Raw genomic sequence first — 13844 nt, 5'->3', positions numbered from 1 at the left:
TTTAACATCCATAGACTCAGTAACAGTTAAGTGCTTGTAGCTTAACAAAGCAGACACCCAGCATCAATTATCCTTCCTATTAATTAGAAATACCATAGTCCTTAGAAATGCAACAACAGATTTTTAAATCTCTTTCAAAGACTGCCTTTCATAGTCCGAAGTTCAAAAATATTTTGACAGTCATCATGATTTTTTTTCTTAAACACACTATTTTAGTGAAGGCAGCTGCAATTTTTATGTTTATCAATTTTACTTCTCAGTTAACATTAACTAGTCTTTAGAGTTCAGTAGATATGAGTATTTGTATTTTCATTTTAATCAGCCTAGACTATGGCATTCCAGCTTGAACAGACAGGTATACTTCTCACTCAAGTGATTCTTTTTCCTAGGAAAACATCCTGTTGAGATCAAAGGTTAGATTAAGGAGGAGACTCTGGAAATCTGTGTAACACCACATATCTACAAATCCTCAAAATAATAACAGTTGCTTGTGCTGAATGAAAGGAAAAGATCTTGAAATTCTCATGCTCAGCTTTCAAACCTACATTATGGAAAATTAGCATATCATATATTTAACATTATATACATAATTAAGTATTTCAGGCTACGTTAAAATAAGCAGAACAATGAATTGAGATGTAATTTGGGGTTAAACACAGAACCTTCTAAAGACACTTGACCTATACCAAAATAGTGACTCTGTGTATGTGCCAGCAACAGAAATCAGTCAAGAAAGTCTACATAACTAAAGACAGAGGTTTAAATACTGAAGAACATAAACATTACAGTGACATATATTTTTTCCTATGATAATGTACAACTCAGAATATTTATTTAAACTATTTAATCTATGAATGCTGACTGCTCTTTCATCTACTGAATTAACCATAAATAAGAAAACATAACTTGTCCAATTTTTTTCCAATCAATTTGTCTGCCATACACAATGTTAATTAGTATAATCTTTAATAAAAAGGAAAAAGAAAGAAAACAATGCACAAAAGCCTTGAAATAAATTATAACCTAGTAAAATAAACAGGCCAGAATTTTTTCAATAGGTATACTGTCCAATGTGCTCTAAAACTCAGAAGTAATGAAAAATTGCATTTCCTGTTGACTAATTTAAATTAGGGCTGCTCTTGGTCTCTGACAATGCTTTTAGGAGTGTGGCTCTAGTTACCAGGTTTTTTTATTATTCTCACAGACATACAATGCCTAAAAATTTTACTACTAATACTACTTGCAGTAGTAATAATAAATAAAATAGGGAACAGATAGCATGGAAAGAATATAAATAAAACTTCATGACAAATGAACCACAGCAAACCTAAATGAGTGAGCATGCAAAGCAAAGCATGGTGAGGACAGCAACAGCACCTGGCTGAAAGATTCCCAACCCTACCTCAGGACCCCAGGGTGGGCTGGGCACATCTTAGCCCACTCTTCCTGGGACCACTGCACCTGCATCACTCCCAGAAAAGATTTGTCTTTCTTGCTCTGATGGATCTCTCCAGGAAATCTGTTCTGCTGCTTTGACAGCTGTGCCATTAGAACATACAACTTTAGCATTCATTGCAACAATATAAATTCAGGCTCTGAAAGTGGGTGAAAATTATTCCCTTCATTGTATTTGAATGCACTTGAAGACTGTTCACAGATTCCTTTGTTGTTAAGTTAGCCCTTGCCTGACAATCCTCTTTTCCACGCTCTGATTATCGCTCTCCATAGTTTCTCCAACTGGACACAATAATGCCAAGCAAAGTCTGAATGTTCAACAGGCTACCCTCCCTGGACACCACTTGGCAGGATTATTCTGCAATATTTCCAATAAATGTTAGATTCGGGATTTCTAGATCATCTTCTGAGGAGAAAGTGACACCAAACTGGTTGTTTCTCAAAAATGTGGCCTAACCTTGCACATGAACTGAACAGGCAACACTGCTAATAACTGGAGCTCCTGAGTCTACTCAGGAGACCAGTGTGTTACAAGCAGCGTGACAGATGGCTGTAACCAGTGGGGGGCAAACATGACATTGTGTGCAAGAAACTTATTCCATGTGTGTAAAGGGAAACCATAGCATGTACTCTTTGAATCAGGGCTGTTGGACAGGGCTGTTTCTCTGTGCACGGCTGGGTTACCAACTTGCTGTCCAATGGTCGCTCTCAGGTCCTCATAAGGAAACATAATTAAAGAATACAGAGTCCAGCTGAGCCCTGAGCCTTGACAAGCCCAAGCCCTGACAAATTCTGGAGCAAGACAAACAACAGCGGCTGAGGGAACTCCATGTGCCACTAATATTTGGAGTAGTGAGAGTGGTCTGCAGGGAAAGGTAGAGCCTGAAGGAGCTGCCAACATTCCCCATCCCACATTTGTGCAGTTCATCATTCCTGCCTAAATGTATACCTCACACCTGCTCCAATTCAGATCACATCTCCATTTTTTGAGTTCTCATCCCATCTCCAAAGAACTCACAGCCCCTCTCAGCATGGTGTCATCTACATATTTAATAGGCAAACACATTCTGTTCCGTCATCTAAATGATTAATGAAAATGTGGTTTGGTGCTAGGCCCAAGGCAGACACTGAGGAATGCTGCTGTAGCCATCCTTCTATTTTAACAGCAAGCTCTCACTGACTTCTCTCTGGACAAGATTTCCTAAACAGCTTTATATCATTCTCCTGAAGTTTCTGCCAGGCTGCTTTAGCCTAGTTTGCTTATAAGATTGTTAAGTGAGAAGATTTAACTGCCAGGACAGAAAAGACTTGCTGAAGTCAAGCTACATGGTCACAAACCATGTTATCAATATACTCAATATTCTACAATCATTGGTAGAAGAAGGTTAATTTGTTCCACTTCAGCCAACTTCATGGTAGCATACATATATTAATATTAGTCAAGTGAAATGATTATTCTTCTAAAGCACTGAATTTAATTTTATCCTGTTCTTAAGCATCACAAACAAAGGCAAGTGCAGGAGAAAACTCTACCCTCCACATAATCGTGAGTGGAAAAATGGGTGAGGATCAGGTCTCCACTGCCTGTCCGGTACTAAAGCAAAGTCATGAAAGGTTGCTGGCAGCAGCCAGGTTAAATACAAGAAGGAGTTCAGATAATACCTAGGAGAGTTGTGGCACATTTTGCCAAAAAAACCCCCATACCAGGCTCCCAAAAGATTACAAGGGCTCAAGAGAAGGCTGAAGACATCCCCGGATGTGAGAAGTATTCGGGGCTGCTACAGCCACACCTCATTAGCAGGTTGAGTCTGTGGGACCAGACAAGCTTCATGGCAACAACATGAGGTTCTATCGTCTGTTTGTGGGAGGTCATTTCAGTGCAGGTCTAGCCTGATCTAGTCTCCTCAGCACCCTCAATAGGAGCTGGAGGAATTGGGAGCTGTCCTGGAGGGTACCTTCCAGGTTAGCTTTGACTGGAAGGACTTCAGCTGGGTGCCCAAAGACCACTTTGTTGAGTCAAAGCTCCAAATCAAAACAGACCTTACTCCAAATTAAAATGCTAATGTGCATAGACCCTAGACATACAAACAACAGCAGCTCTGGAAATCCCCTGAGACAAAAATATCTGGAACGTGGAAAAGTGCTTAGGGCAAGCCTTGCACAAGCTCAGCCTGTCCTTGCTGCTTCCGAGGTATCCACTGATGGCCCCTGAAGCAGACAGGGCATGGGACCAGTTGATCCACCAGTCTGGACCACTACAGACATTTTTGTGTGTTGCATATGGCTTCATAAAATCATATTAGTAATGTAGGAACAGTTACTCTTATGCGTCCATGAACATACACATCATTTTAGATCTCCCTGCTATAGAAACTCTCTGCACTCTGCCCCAGGCAGATGCTAAATGTTACAACTTTTTTCTGCTTCACACACTCAGAGTTCCTTCTTCCAAAGCCAGGATAAGTGTAATAGACATTACCTTGACTTCTCTAGTCAGTCAGAAAAAAACATTTTGAATGCAGATTCCATAAATATCTTATTTTCCAGGTGTGACTGGTACTCCTCTGCTCCTGACTTGGTAGTAAACCCTGTGGTATACAGTCGCACCAAGCCACACAAAAATTTTACATAACCCTGAGGAAAAAAAGTTTACATGCTGGTTTAACTAAAATACATGAACCATACTGTAGCAGACTTTGTCCTTTGCTTAAAGACATCACATTACTGCAACATGATGTAACAGTTCATGAGCATATACTTCCCTGTTATACATCACTGTGGGCAGTTTTGATGGTCTTGTCACAAAGGACAATCTGTCATCACCTCATAAAAAACAATACTTTGATTACTTAAGAATAGACAACACAGCCACAGACATAGCATTTGCAACACCATATTCTGTAATTAGTTTCTCTTTATTATGGAAATCCCCCGTAAGTAATTGCTGTATTATTCTTACTATTGATTTTAATGTACAGCAAAGTATCAAACTACAAATCTGGGGGAAACTGGCTATCACAGAGATCCCCAAGTCAAGTCTATCTCTAGGTAAATCCAACTGGCAACTATGTGGGTAGAGCTTTTGCTGTTGACAAAGGCATTGCAAATTTTGTCAGATTTTTCCCTACTACACTGAAAGGGTATGCAAAAAAGAGTAAACATGCGTTATCAAAGTAATCATATCTCATATCACAATGTAAATTACATGGATGACATGGGTCTAGAATAGTTAGTATAGTCAAATGTCTCTGCGAGTAGGTATGTACAAATATTTTCCATTTAGATTGCATCCAGATTAATGGGTTCCCCTCAAATCTTATACTTAATTTTGAATAAAGAGCCTAAATCCTTAGGCAAGTGTTATTTAAACTCCTGTATACCAGAATAAAAATATAAAATTCAGGTAATTTGAATATGTCAGTCTCATGCTATGATTTTCTTACTTTTGCATACTTAAAATTTATTTTTGCATAAATAAAACTAAACACAAATTTCATGAGTACTTATACAAACTTCTTCTACTTGTAGAAAACTAGACCAGGATTAAATAATGCAGCAGAATCAGAGTTGCATTTGTAGATTTTTGTTTTTACTTCTCTGTAAAAAATAGTTTAATATTAGTAGTATGTAAAAGTACTAAATAAATATTGCAAGAAATACAATAATGCCTGCCAGCAAGATCATAGAAGTATCTCTTTAGTGCTGTTTTGACAAAATGTCAAAATCTTCACTTGAAAAACTAATCTAATGTTTGTATATTGAGGATTAAGAGCATACTATTATAAACTAGACAGAAAGTCTCAATTGTCCACTAAAAATATTAGCAAAAATGCCTATTTGTTTCAAGGTTTTGCTGACATTTTGATTTAGTATTGTATATCCAAAGTAATAACAAAATATTCTTTTAACATTATATCCTATATATATATACACACTATGTATGACAACAATAATATTAACAAGTCATGAAGTGGTCCAGATTTTTTTTCTCCAACCTTCTTTTTTGAAAAAAAAAAAAAATCCCATAAAGGGCTGGTAGTACCTGTATCCATTGTAGTTCGTTCTTTCTTACTCCTTAGTTATGCTTTCAAACAATTTGAAATCATTGTTACTTTTAATCCCATCCAAATTCATGATGAACATCCTATTTATGTATTTAGGAGTCTATTAAAAAGTGCATCAAATTCTTAGCCTCAACACATTTTCTGACAGTGGGTCAGACTACATATTGTTGGATGCAATGCCAAAGCGTTAAAGTTGTATATTGTAAATGTAAAAACAGGAGAACAAACATTATGAGAAAAGCAAAACTAATGCTGTACTTTGCCATTCACTATTGCATCCAATTTCAATTCTGTATTTTACAGAATTTTCAGTGACTTTCCCTCCTATACAAATATATCCTGTAGATATAGTCTTCATTTTTATGAAAAAGAACAAACATTAGAATACCAGAAATTTACTGCAAATATAGCAGCATTTGTTTCCATACAGGTATTAGTAAAAAGTTGCCTATATGGTCAGTTTGCTCTGTTTCACTTTCCTGTTACTAATTTATTGTTATGAAATATGATAAAGAGAAACTGCAAAAGTTGCTTTCCCTTTTGCAATACTAAATGTGATATAGTGTTCAAGGAAAAAGAAGTTTAGCTTCTAAGAGCATAATGGTGACCCACGGCTGAGAACAAGTTTTGTTCGCTGGCACAGCTCTCTTGAGGTTTTTAATCTGCATTGTGAAGTATGTGAGTAGTATCAAAAAAACCCAAAACCTTCCAGTAATATATTAAGCATACTTATCACAGAAACAAGGAAAACTTAACGAGATCTAATCCCAAGAACAATGCAAGTCTCTCTTGTGAGAAATGCTGTAATAAACTATAAATACAGCATCATATGAAATAGAAGGATAAATTCAGCTTTGCTGACTGAATTTATAAAAAAAAAGTTTGCACAAATCAGCAACTTTTTTTAACCAGCTGTGATTATGGAGTTGAAATATTGCAAGACAAAATTATTAAAGCTTTAGAAAAAGTAGACTTTTTCTACATTAACTCTTAGAAATACATGCTATGAATGTAGATCTAAGTATTTTAGAACATCAGAGTAGGCATAATGGTGGGGTAAAACTCTGCCTGTCCAGGGTAAGTTTCAACACAGGCAAACAGCAGGAAACTAAGTGAGAAAGCATAAAAAGGACACACATACACACAGAGGTAAATCATCCACCGTCTCCAGTGATTTTCTGCATCAAGAACTTCTTGAATTGACATTGGTGTCTTTGTAAATCCAATCTTTGAGTTTGACTAAGCAATGCTTGAACCAGCATAAACTTTTGTTCACCCTGAGCCTACTTCAATGAATTTGAACATGGAAAGGGAGAGTGAATGTTTGTTCATTAGTCTAATTCTTTTTTATTATTTTAATTATTATTACTTTTGTTAGATACATCTTAGACAAAAAATCTGCAACTCGCTGCCTATACTTAAGATAATCTAACCATGTATGGACTGAAAGCTCATATCAGAAGGAAACTAATATTCTCTTGCTATTCTGATGAAAAGTATTTTCTTCTGCAAATCAAAAGTTTTACAAGTGGAAAAAAAAAAACAAAACAACAAACCTTCAAAAATTCTTACTTTTGAACAAGCTAAAATTTCCAATGACATCTGAAGCAGATAACACATTACAAAATTGAAATGCCATACTGAGATTAATTATTTGGCTTAACAATTTTCTGATTATGTCCCTAAGAAAAATACAGCCTTCTGTTCACAAGAAAATAACACTAATTTGAATGTCTGATTTACAGATAGAAGGACTCTAAACCTCTGAGCAATCAAATGATTTTGTCCTGATTGTGGCCCAAGAACTTTTCAAATCCTCAAAGGGAAGAGAAAGAAGAAACACTGAGCATGAAAAATCTCAGGTCCATCTGGAAGAATCCCTGGATGTCCTGGATTGTGTGGCAAAACAATTTCATATTTAACTAGGAACTGAGGGAAACCATAAAAGGATTATTTTATATTTGGACAAGGAATTAAATGTATTTCAAGTGAAATTATCTGAGCTTTCTGAGTCTGCAAAACTCTACTAAAAATGTCACAAGATCACATAATTATTTTCCCTCTTCACATTTTTCTCACAGATGCTTCTGTTTCACTTACTGGCCCTAATTCATAGGAACCACCTATGTCTGTCAAATTATTCTGGTGCCTCTGTAAAGTCTGAAGGCTCTTCTGTGCTTGTCCTGGCATAGTTCATAACCACACAGATTACATGGGGTTTTTAAATATAGAAGATGTGTAGGGATAGACAGCTGCAATTCAGCAGCTGGAGACCATCCTACTAAATGTGATGGCTCTCCACTGCTCCCCATCATTCCTCATATGAAGTATTCCAGTTGTGGTAGAGAATCAGCTGCCCAACTTGACCAGATGTGGCAAAACAGCCTGCAGAAATTTGACTAACTTTAATTAAAATTTGGTTATTTTTTTCCTTTGTTATGTGTTTTTTTAACACAATTATGAATTTTCTTCTGTTGAATAAACCTTTTACTTGTCCTCAGTCCACCAGAACTCCCTTTCTCCATACTGATCCCTCTTTGACCCCAGCCTTAGTTTGTCTTCTGAGCAGACTGTGTATGAGTTCAATTGAGGCTTTGCAATAAACCTCAGCAAGAAAAAACGTAAAATCATTTACACTCTCCAAGGGGAATCAGCAAGAACAGCACTGGATTCACTGACTGGTCCTTGCTTCCCTTCTACCAGGGTTGAAGGTTTGTGAGGTAGCATAAAATTTTCACCTAATTTTCCCTTAGGAATCCAACACTGGTATGTCAGCCACCTTAAACTGCTCTCATACCAGTGGAGAGGCTTTGGCACCTCAGGATTAGGACTGTAGTTAAACTGAACTCTAAATAAAATCATAATAAAATCATAATAAGATCATTCTCCACTCCAAACAGAAGGAGCCTAAATAGGCTGGATCTTAACTAAAATGCATAAATAACAATGGAGAAATCTCAATCTAGCTCTATACCCTCTGCTGACTGCAACCATGTTGATGAAGGAGAACAGAAAGACAGCTTTCAATAGCTCCTCCTAATTGAGAGTGGTCCACAGCAGGCCCTTTCCTAAGCGTGTCCCTGCCTCTGGTACAGGCAGTCAGCCCATGATAACTCCGAGTTGTTACTTGCAAACCACTAGAAGGAACTTTATCAGAATTGTTAAATCCTTAACTTTAAGGTCTCAAGACAAGAGATCGCAGTCCCAGCAGTGCCAGAGGACATGCACATGTCCAAGGAAGGGCTAAGTTAGCAGAGCTGGGACACCCATGGATACAAATCTTTCAATACATGAAAGCACTCAGGTGCAGGACTCATCCATGAAAAAACCCACCAAATTCTTCAAAATTTTTAGGCAAAACTTTCATAACAAGACTGTAGAAGATTTCAGGGAGAAAAGAAAGGAATTTATAAAGGAACTGATATAAAAGTTCTGTCTAGACTTATAGAGCACAGGAAACTATTCAAATAGGAAGATGGCTTTTAAGCCAGTAAGTTTGAGCTTGGCAAAAATTTAACCTCTCTTGTGTATGCATTTACTATTGCTTTTAGGAAATATCAACAACTTAAAAAAATACGTACCAAGATTTTGTGAAAGATCGAGACCCAGATGATATAACAATTAATTTTTAATATCGTGATAAAAGCTAGAACTTGATCACATTTGGGTTTTGGGCTACGAGGAACTTAACTGCTTCCAACTTAGAAGCAAATAAACCCACAAGAAAAGAAAAGAATTTTAAAAAGTGAAAAGCAGGGTAATTAAGCAGACACCAAGACGTATCCACATATTCTAAACTCCCCAGACTGCAATATGCATTCATATATTTAGAAAGATTCCTTTCTCAAATACATTGCACCCTCATGTGACCTCGATTATATAAACACACACACCCCAACTGTATTTCATCCCTATTTATTTTCAGCAAATGCTTCAAAAGAGATAAAACAGTACATTTTCTTCAGGTACACACTCATGCAGAAAAGCAACAGGCCTAGCAAATTATGCTAAAAGCTCACATTGCACATGGAAGACTAGTCCCATCAAATAATTCAAGAAAATAAAAACAACTTTACTCAAGAAAATTCCAAAACAAAACCACTTAATAACATTGTCAAATAATAGTTGCTTCTCACTGCATTCTGAGAAATACATCTGCAACCTTCGAATTTCTCTCTGACAGACTTCAGACTTCTGCCACCTACTAAATACTGACATGCTCGAACTGTTAAAAAAATGGATTTTTAGGTTTTTTAATAATGGGAAAAGTATTTTTCACCTCTCATTTCCAAAAACAGCTGGAGCAACTTGGCATAAATTTTCAAAAAATATCTCAACTAGTAAAGAACTGCCAAATTCCACCAAGAAAGGTAAATTGACTCGGGAAAAGGACAAGCCACTTAAAATCTTTTCTTAAAATGAAAACACTTGAGCAATTTCAACTCCTCATTACAAGCACTATTATGTCCTCTGAAAGTAAAAAACACAAAAGCTCGCTATCAAGTGGACAGTTGGACTATGGCTTGAAGGCCTCTTGATTTCAGTCTTAGGAAAAATCAAAGGAGTTTATCTTAATGAAGACAGAGCTTAAAAGCATAAGGTTCTGGTTTAGTGTAAAGACTTATCCATACCCTGCAATTCTCAACACAAGCACTCTACAAATAAATACAAACAAATTGCACTTTGTCCACACTATAAATTTCTACTGATCCTCTTTTTTCTTCAATCTATTTTCTGTTAGAATCTGTGCAAGACATGCCACAGGCTCAGGAATAAGAAAGAATAAAAAAACCCTGACAACACCACCAAAAAACCCAAACGCAAAATCAAAAAAAACCCTCCCACCAAAACAAAACAAAAAATCCAGTTCAATTCCCTTTCAACTTACAAAAATGTGCCTCATAGGGACCATAAAATCCATGTAATTACCTGCTGCAGGATCTGTAACCGCTTGACTGGTGATGCCAGATGGTGGTTCTTGAAGCTGGTATGTTGCGTTTGTGGAGGGTGTCGTAGGGCTGGTGTTGCTGTTTGCCATGTAATGTGAAGGATATGGGGAGCTATTGTAATACTGAGCATATTGGCCCTGGCCAAAACTGGGATAAGAGGGATATTCCTGCAAGACAAAAAAGCAACTGAATAGTCCATCCAAGTTTTGCTACTTTTTAGTATAAATTCAAAAATATAACTACAAACACATGTCAGATTTTGAGCACGTATGCTTCCAGGATTGGATGCTGTAGGACTTAAAAATGTGAGGCAGTAAAACTAAATCTAAATTACATATAATTTCCTATGTCTTTTCATATAAGTAGTTTATTAGATACACTTGTAAAGATGAGTGAATAAGAACATCAACCTCAGACATTTAGTTCTAGTATTGGAAGATGACAAATTGAAGAAAAACATTTATAAACTTTAGTCTTACTTGAAAGGATGCTACTTTCTTTCAATAAGCTATTTAAGGGCTACATTTTTTCAGTGGATGAGAATTCTAAGTTTGCCAAAGTTTGTTGAACTCCTATTTACAAATTTACCTGCTGTGAACTATTAAATCCAGTAGAATTTGTGAGTGAATTATTTCCTGCATATATTCCTGATGATGTTGTAAAACTGCTGCCTGAAATGAAATGAAAAATTACATGCATTACGAAAAAAAGTATCAGAAAATAACTTCCATCACACAATTATATCATAAGGTTATGGCATATTTGTAATATTTCCCATATGTTTGCCAATTTGGCTCTGTAACATGTTAATGTATGGAAAGTGATAATTCATAGTTCTTACACTGTGTTTCATTATTGCAATAAAAAAATCCCTTGAAATTTAGACAGGAATTTTGGAGCCACCTCAGCTCTGATTGAATACTAGGCAATCCCACCCCTCCAAATAACATCCAGCATTGTAGAAGTAATGGGGGTTTCTTTACTTTTTTTGTTGAACAATAATGGCAAGCCTTGTTCTGAGAGATTCCATCTCCCCTCACCAAAGCCCAGTGGCTTTATTTCTCCTCCCACCTTTGAGAACTGTGTCCTCTCCCCTCCCTGTGCCTCAGCCCCTCACAGGAACAGCAAAAGCCATAACTCCCTGCTCCAAACAGCTCAGTCTGACTGCAAAGCCATTAAGATTCACTAATCGATCATACACAGCCTTGGGCTGCAAATCTTTTCTTTTTTGATAGAGTCTATTAAGCATGACACAGGAGAAAAAAAGTACCTCTCTGAGAAGGGAGACCCAAGATAGAATTTAGCCCAGATACTGAATTACTGCCTTCATCTCCCTCCTCCTGCTTTCACGAGCCACCGAAAACAGACAGATGGGGCTCTTGTTTAATACCCAATCTGAGAAGCTGTTCCACTAAAAGGGCAGCAATCCCCATTCAGCTGTTTTGCTCTCGCTGGATATAACCTGGGAGTGACACAGCCACCAGGTGAGGCATATGGATGCACAGGGTGAAGCTACATAAGCCACCACAAAGTCTGCAATCAGGGAACCTTCTGAACTTGTCCAGCAGGAGAGCAACAGCCAGCACAGGTTATAAAAGCACACAGGTTGTTTACAGCCTCCCTTGCCACCAAAACTTGCCTTAGCACAAAGATATACAGAGACCTTGGGAACAAAAGCTTGCAAGTGGGCAAAGGAGACAAGGAGGGATGAAAATCAACAGGGAGCCAGGCACACAGATGCACCAATCCTCTGAGGTACCTGACACAACTCAATTAACAACCAAATCTTACGCAGAGATTACTCATTGGGAAAAGTGGCATTTCTTGCAACTCTGAAGAGTACAGAATGCAGGCAGGGCTGCATGTTTAGTGCAAACTCCCAAGGACAACTATGATCTATTTACTTCTTTAAACAAAAAACCTCAAAATCGATAGGTATCATAGCTATGAAAAGTCAGAAGGAAAAATATTTAAATGCTTTGATTGCAAAAGTTACTAAAAGCACACACAAGTTAAGTCTCAAACAAAGGAGATGTGAAGTCCAACAGCAGTGGGAGTAAAAGATGAAGCTTAAATTTAATGTGCGATAATGATTGTAAACATTTTGCTTGTGTCTTCTATTAGCACAAAAGCTCTGTAGTTGTTGATAGATGCTACTAATCCTGTGAACTAAAATCAGATTACTTCAGCAGAAGAGTTGACATCCAAGTTTAGCAGATAGTACAGATAAACAGTACTAATGAGAAAAACATGTTTTAAATTTAATTTAGAATTGGAAAACAGATGTTATTTTTTTTTTATTATAACAAACCCCAGAGCCAAAATATGGTTGAAAAATATTTTAAATTGCAAATCTTTGACACGATATTTTATTTCAAATAGTGATGTGGCTGGGAGAATGTAAGTCACTCTGTCTCTTTATTTCTGTAGTTATACTTGAGTGATGCAGTAATACATTCAAACACAGGTTTTAGAGGTGCATAGTTTGAATTACTCTAAATAAGACATAAAATGTCACTTATAGAAACAAGAAAAAAAACCCCAAATAGTCTTTTTAAGGAATACATTATCTTCTGTAGAAAATTTGGAAAATAATTTGCAAGAGCAAATAAGAAAAGTAATTACATGCCAGCCAGCATCTCTCTCTCTCAGACAAAGACACACACATACTAACACACAAATCTCTCCCTTTCATCTCATGTTCAGCATTGGCTCCTATGGAGGAGGGGTAGGGGTTTCTTAGACCGTAACAAACATGAAGCAGGTTTCTCAGAAACAGCTCCATGGGCCACCCAGAACTACAGGCCTAAGGTTCTTTTTAAAATACTCCAATGTTGCCATTTATTTTCTAAATATTTTCTAAATAACATGGCATAGAGCTGCTGTCCTTCCTTAGCTTAGCAAACACAAAAATAAGAATCACTACAAAATGCATGAGATTTACTGCCCTAAGTTGGCCGGCTACATAGCTTTAAAATGTGATAAAAGCTGTAAATTGCAGGTCAAAGGTCTATTTTCTAAAGAGCTCTGACCCACATTAAAGCTGGGAATCCCAGTCAGCATCGGAAGGCGGATAGACCGTGCTGGGACTAGGGTGCAGGCTCCAGGCGCGGGACTTGCCCCTGTGCTGCCGCAGCAAGGCACAGGATGTGGTCCTCCCCTGTGTATTGGCCACAGGAGTCCATTTGCTTTCCTAGCTAAGTCTCCTTGCCATGGGCTATGTCTATCACCAGGGTACAACGTATGTGGCAGAAGTTTAGTGCAGCTCTCCTGGGAAAACCTAAGATGGCCAGATGGGCTATTTAAACTCAAGGTTTCCTCCTTTTGCTTACAGTGTTTAAAAATCCTTGGCAAACTCCCTGTTGTTGTCCTAGTA

The 13844-nt window shown here is 37.3% G+C and overlaps 1 protein-coding gene across 1 annotated transcript in view; it reads right to left on the bottom strand.

Annotated features, from left to right (window-relative positions):
* The window catches only part of EYA1 (EYA transcriptional coactivator and phosphatase 1), a 150182-nt gene that overhangs the window by 44456 nt on the left and 91882 nt on the right, over positions 1-13844 (bottom strand). Inside the window, exons 9-10 of the mRNA XM_071553085.1 lie at positions 11057-11139; positions 10449-10635 (exon numbers count right to left, since the gene is read on the bottom strand). Coding sequence (XP_071409186.1) covers positions 10449-10635; positions 11057-11139 — 270 coding nt within the window. The remainder of the gene's footprint in view (positions 1-10448; positions 10636-11056; positions 11140-13844) is intronic.

Source organism: Pithys albifrons, chromosome 4 (genome assembly GCF_047495875.1).
Source record: "Pithys albifrons albifrons isolate INPA30051 chromosome 4, PitAlb_v1, whole genome shotgun sequence".
Classification (NCBI taxonomy): Eukaryota; Metazoa; Chordata; class Aves; order Passeriformes; family Thamnophilidae; genus Pithys; species Pithys albifrons.
Note: the sequence above shows the minus strand (reverse complement) of the source record. Positions and strands in the feature narration are given on the sequence as shown.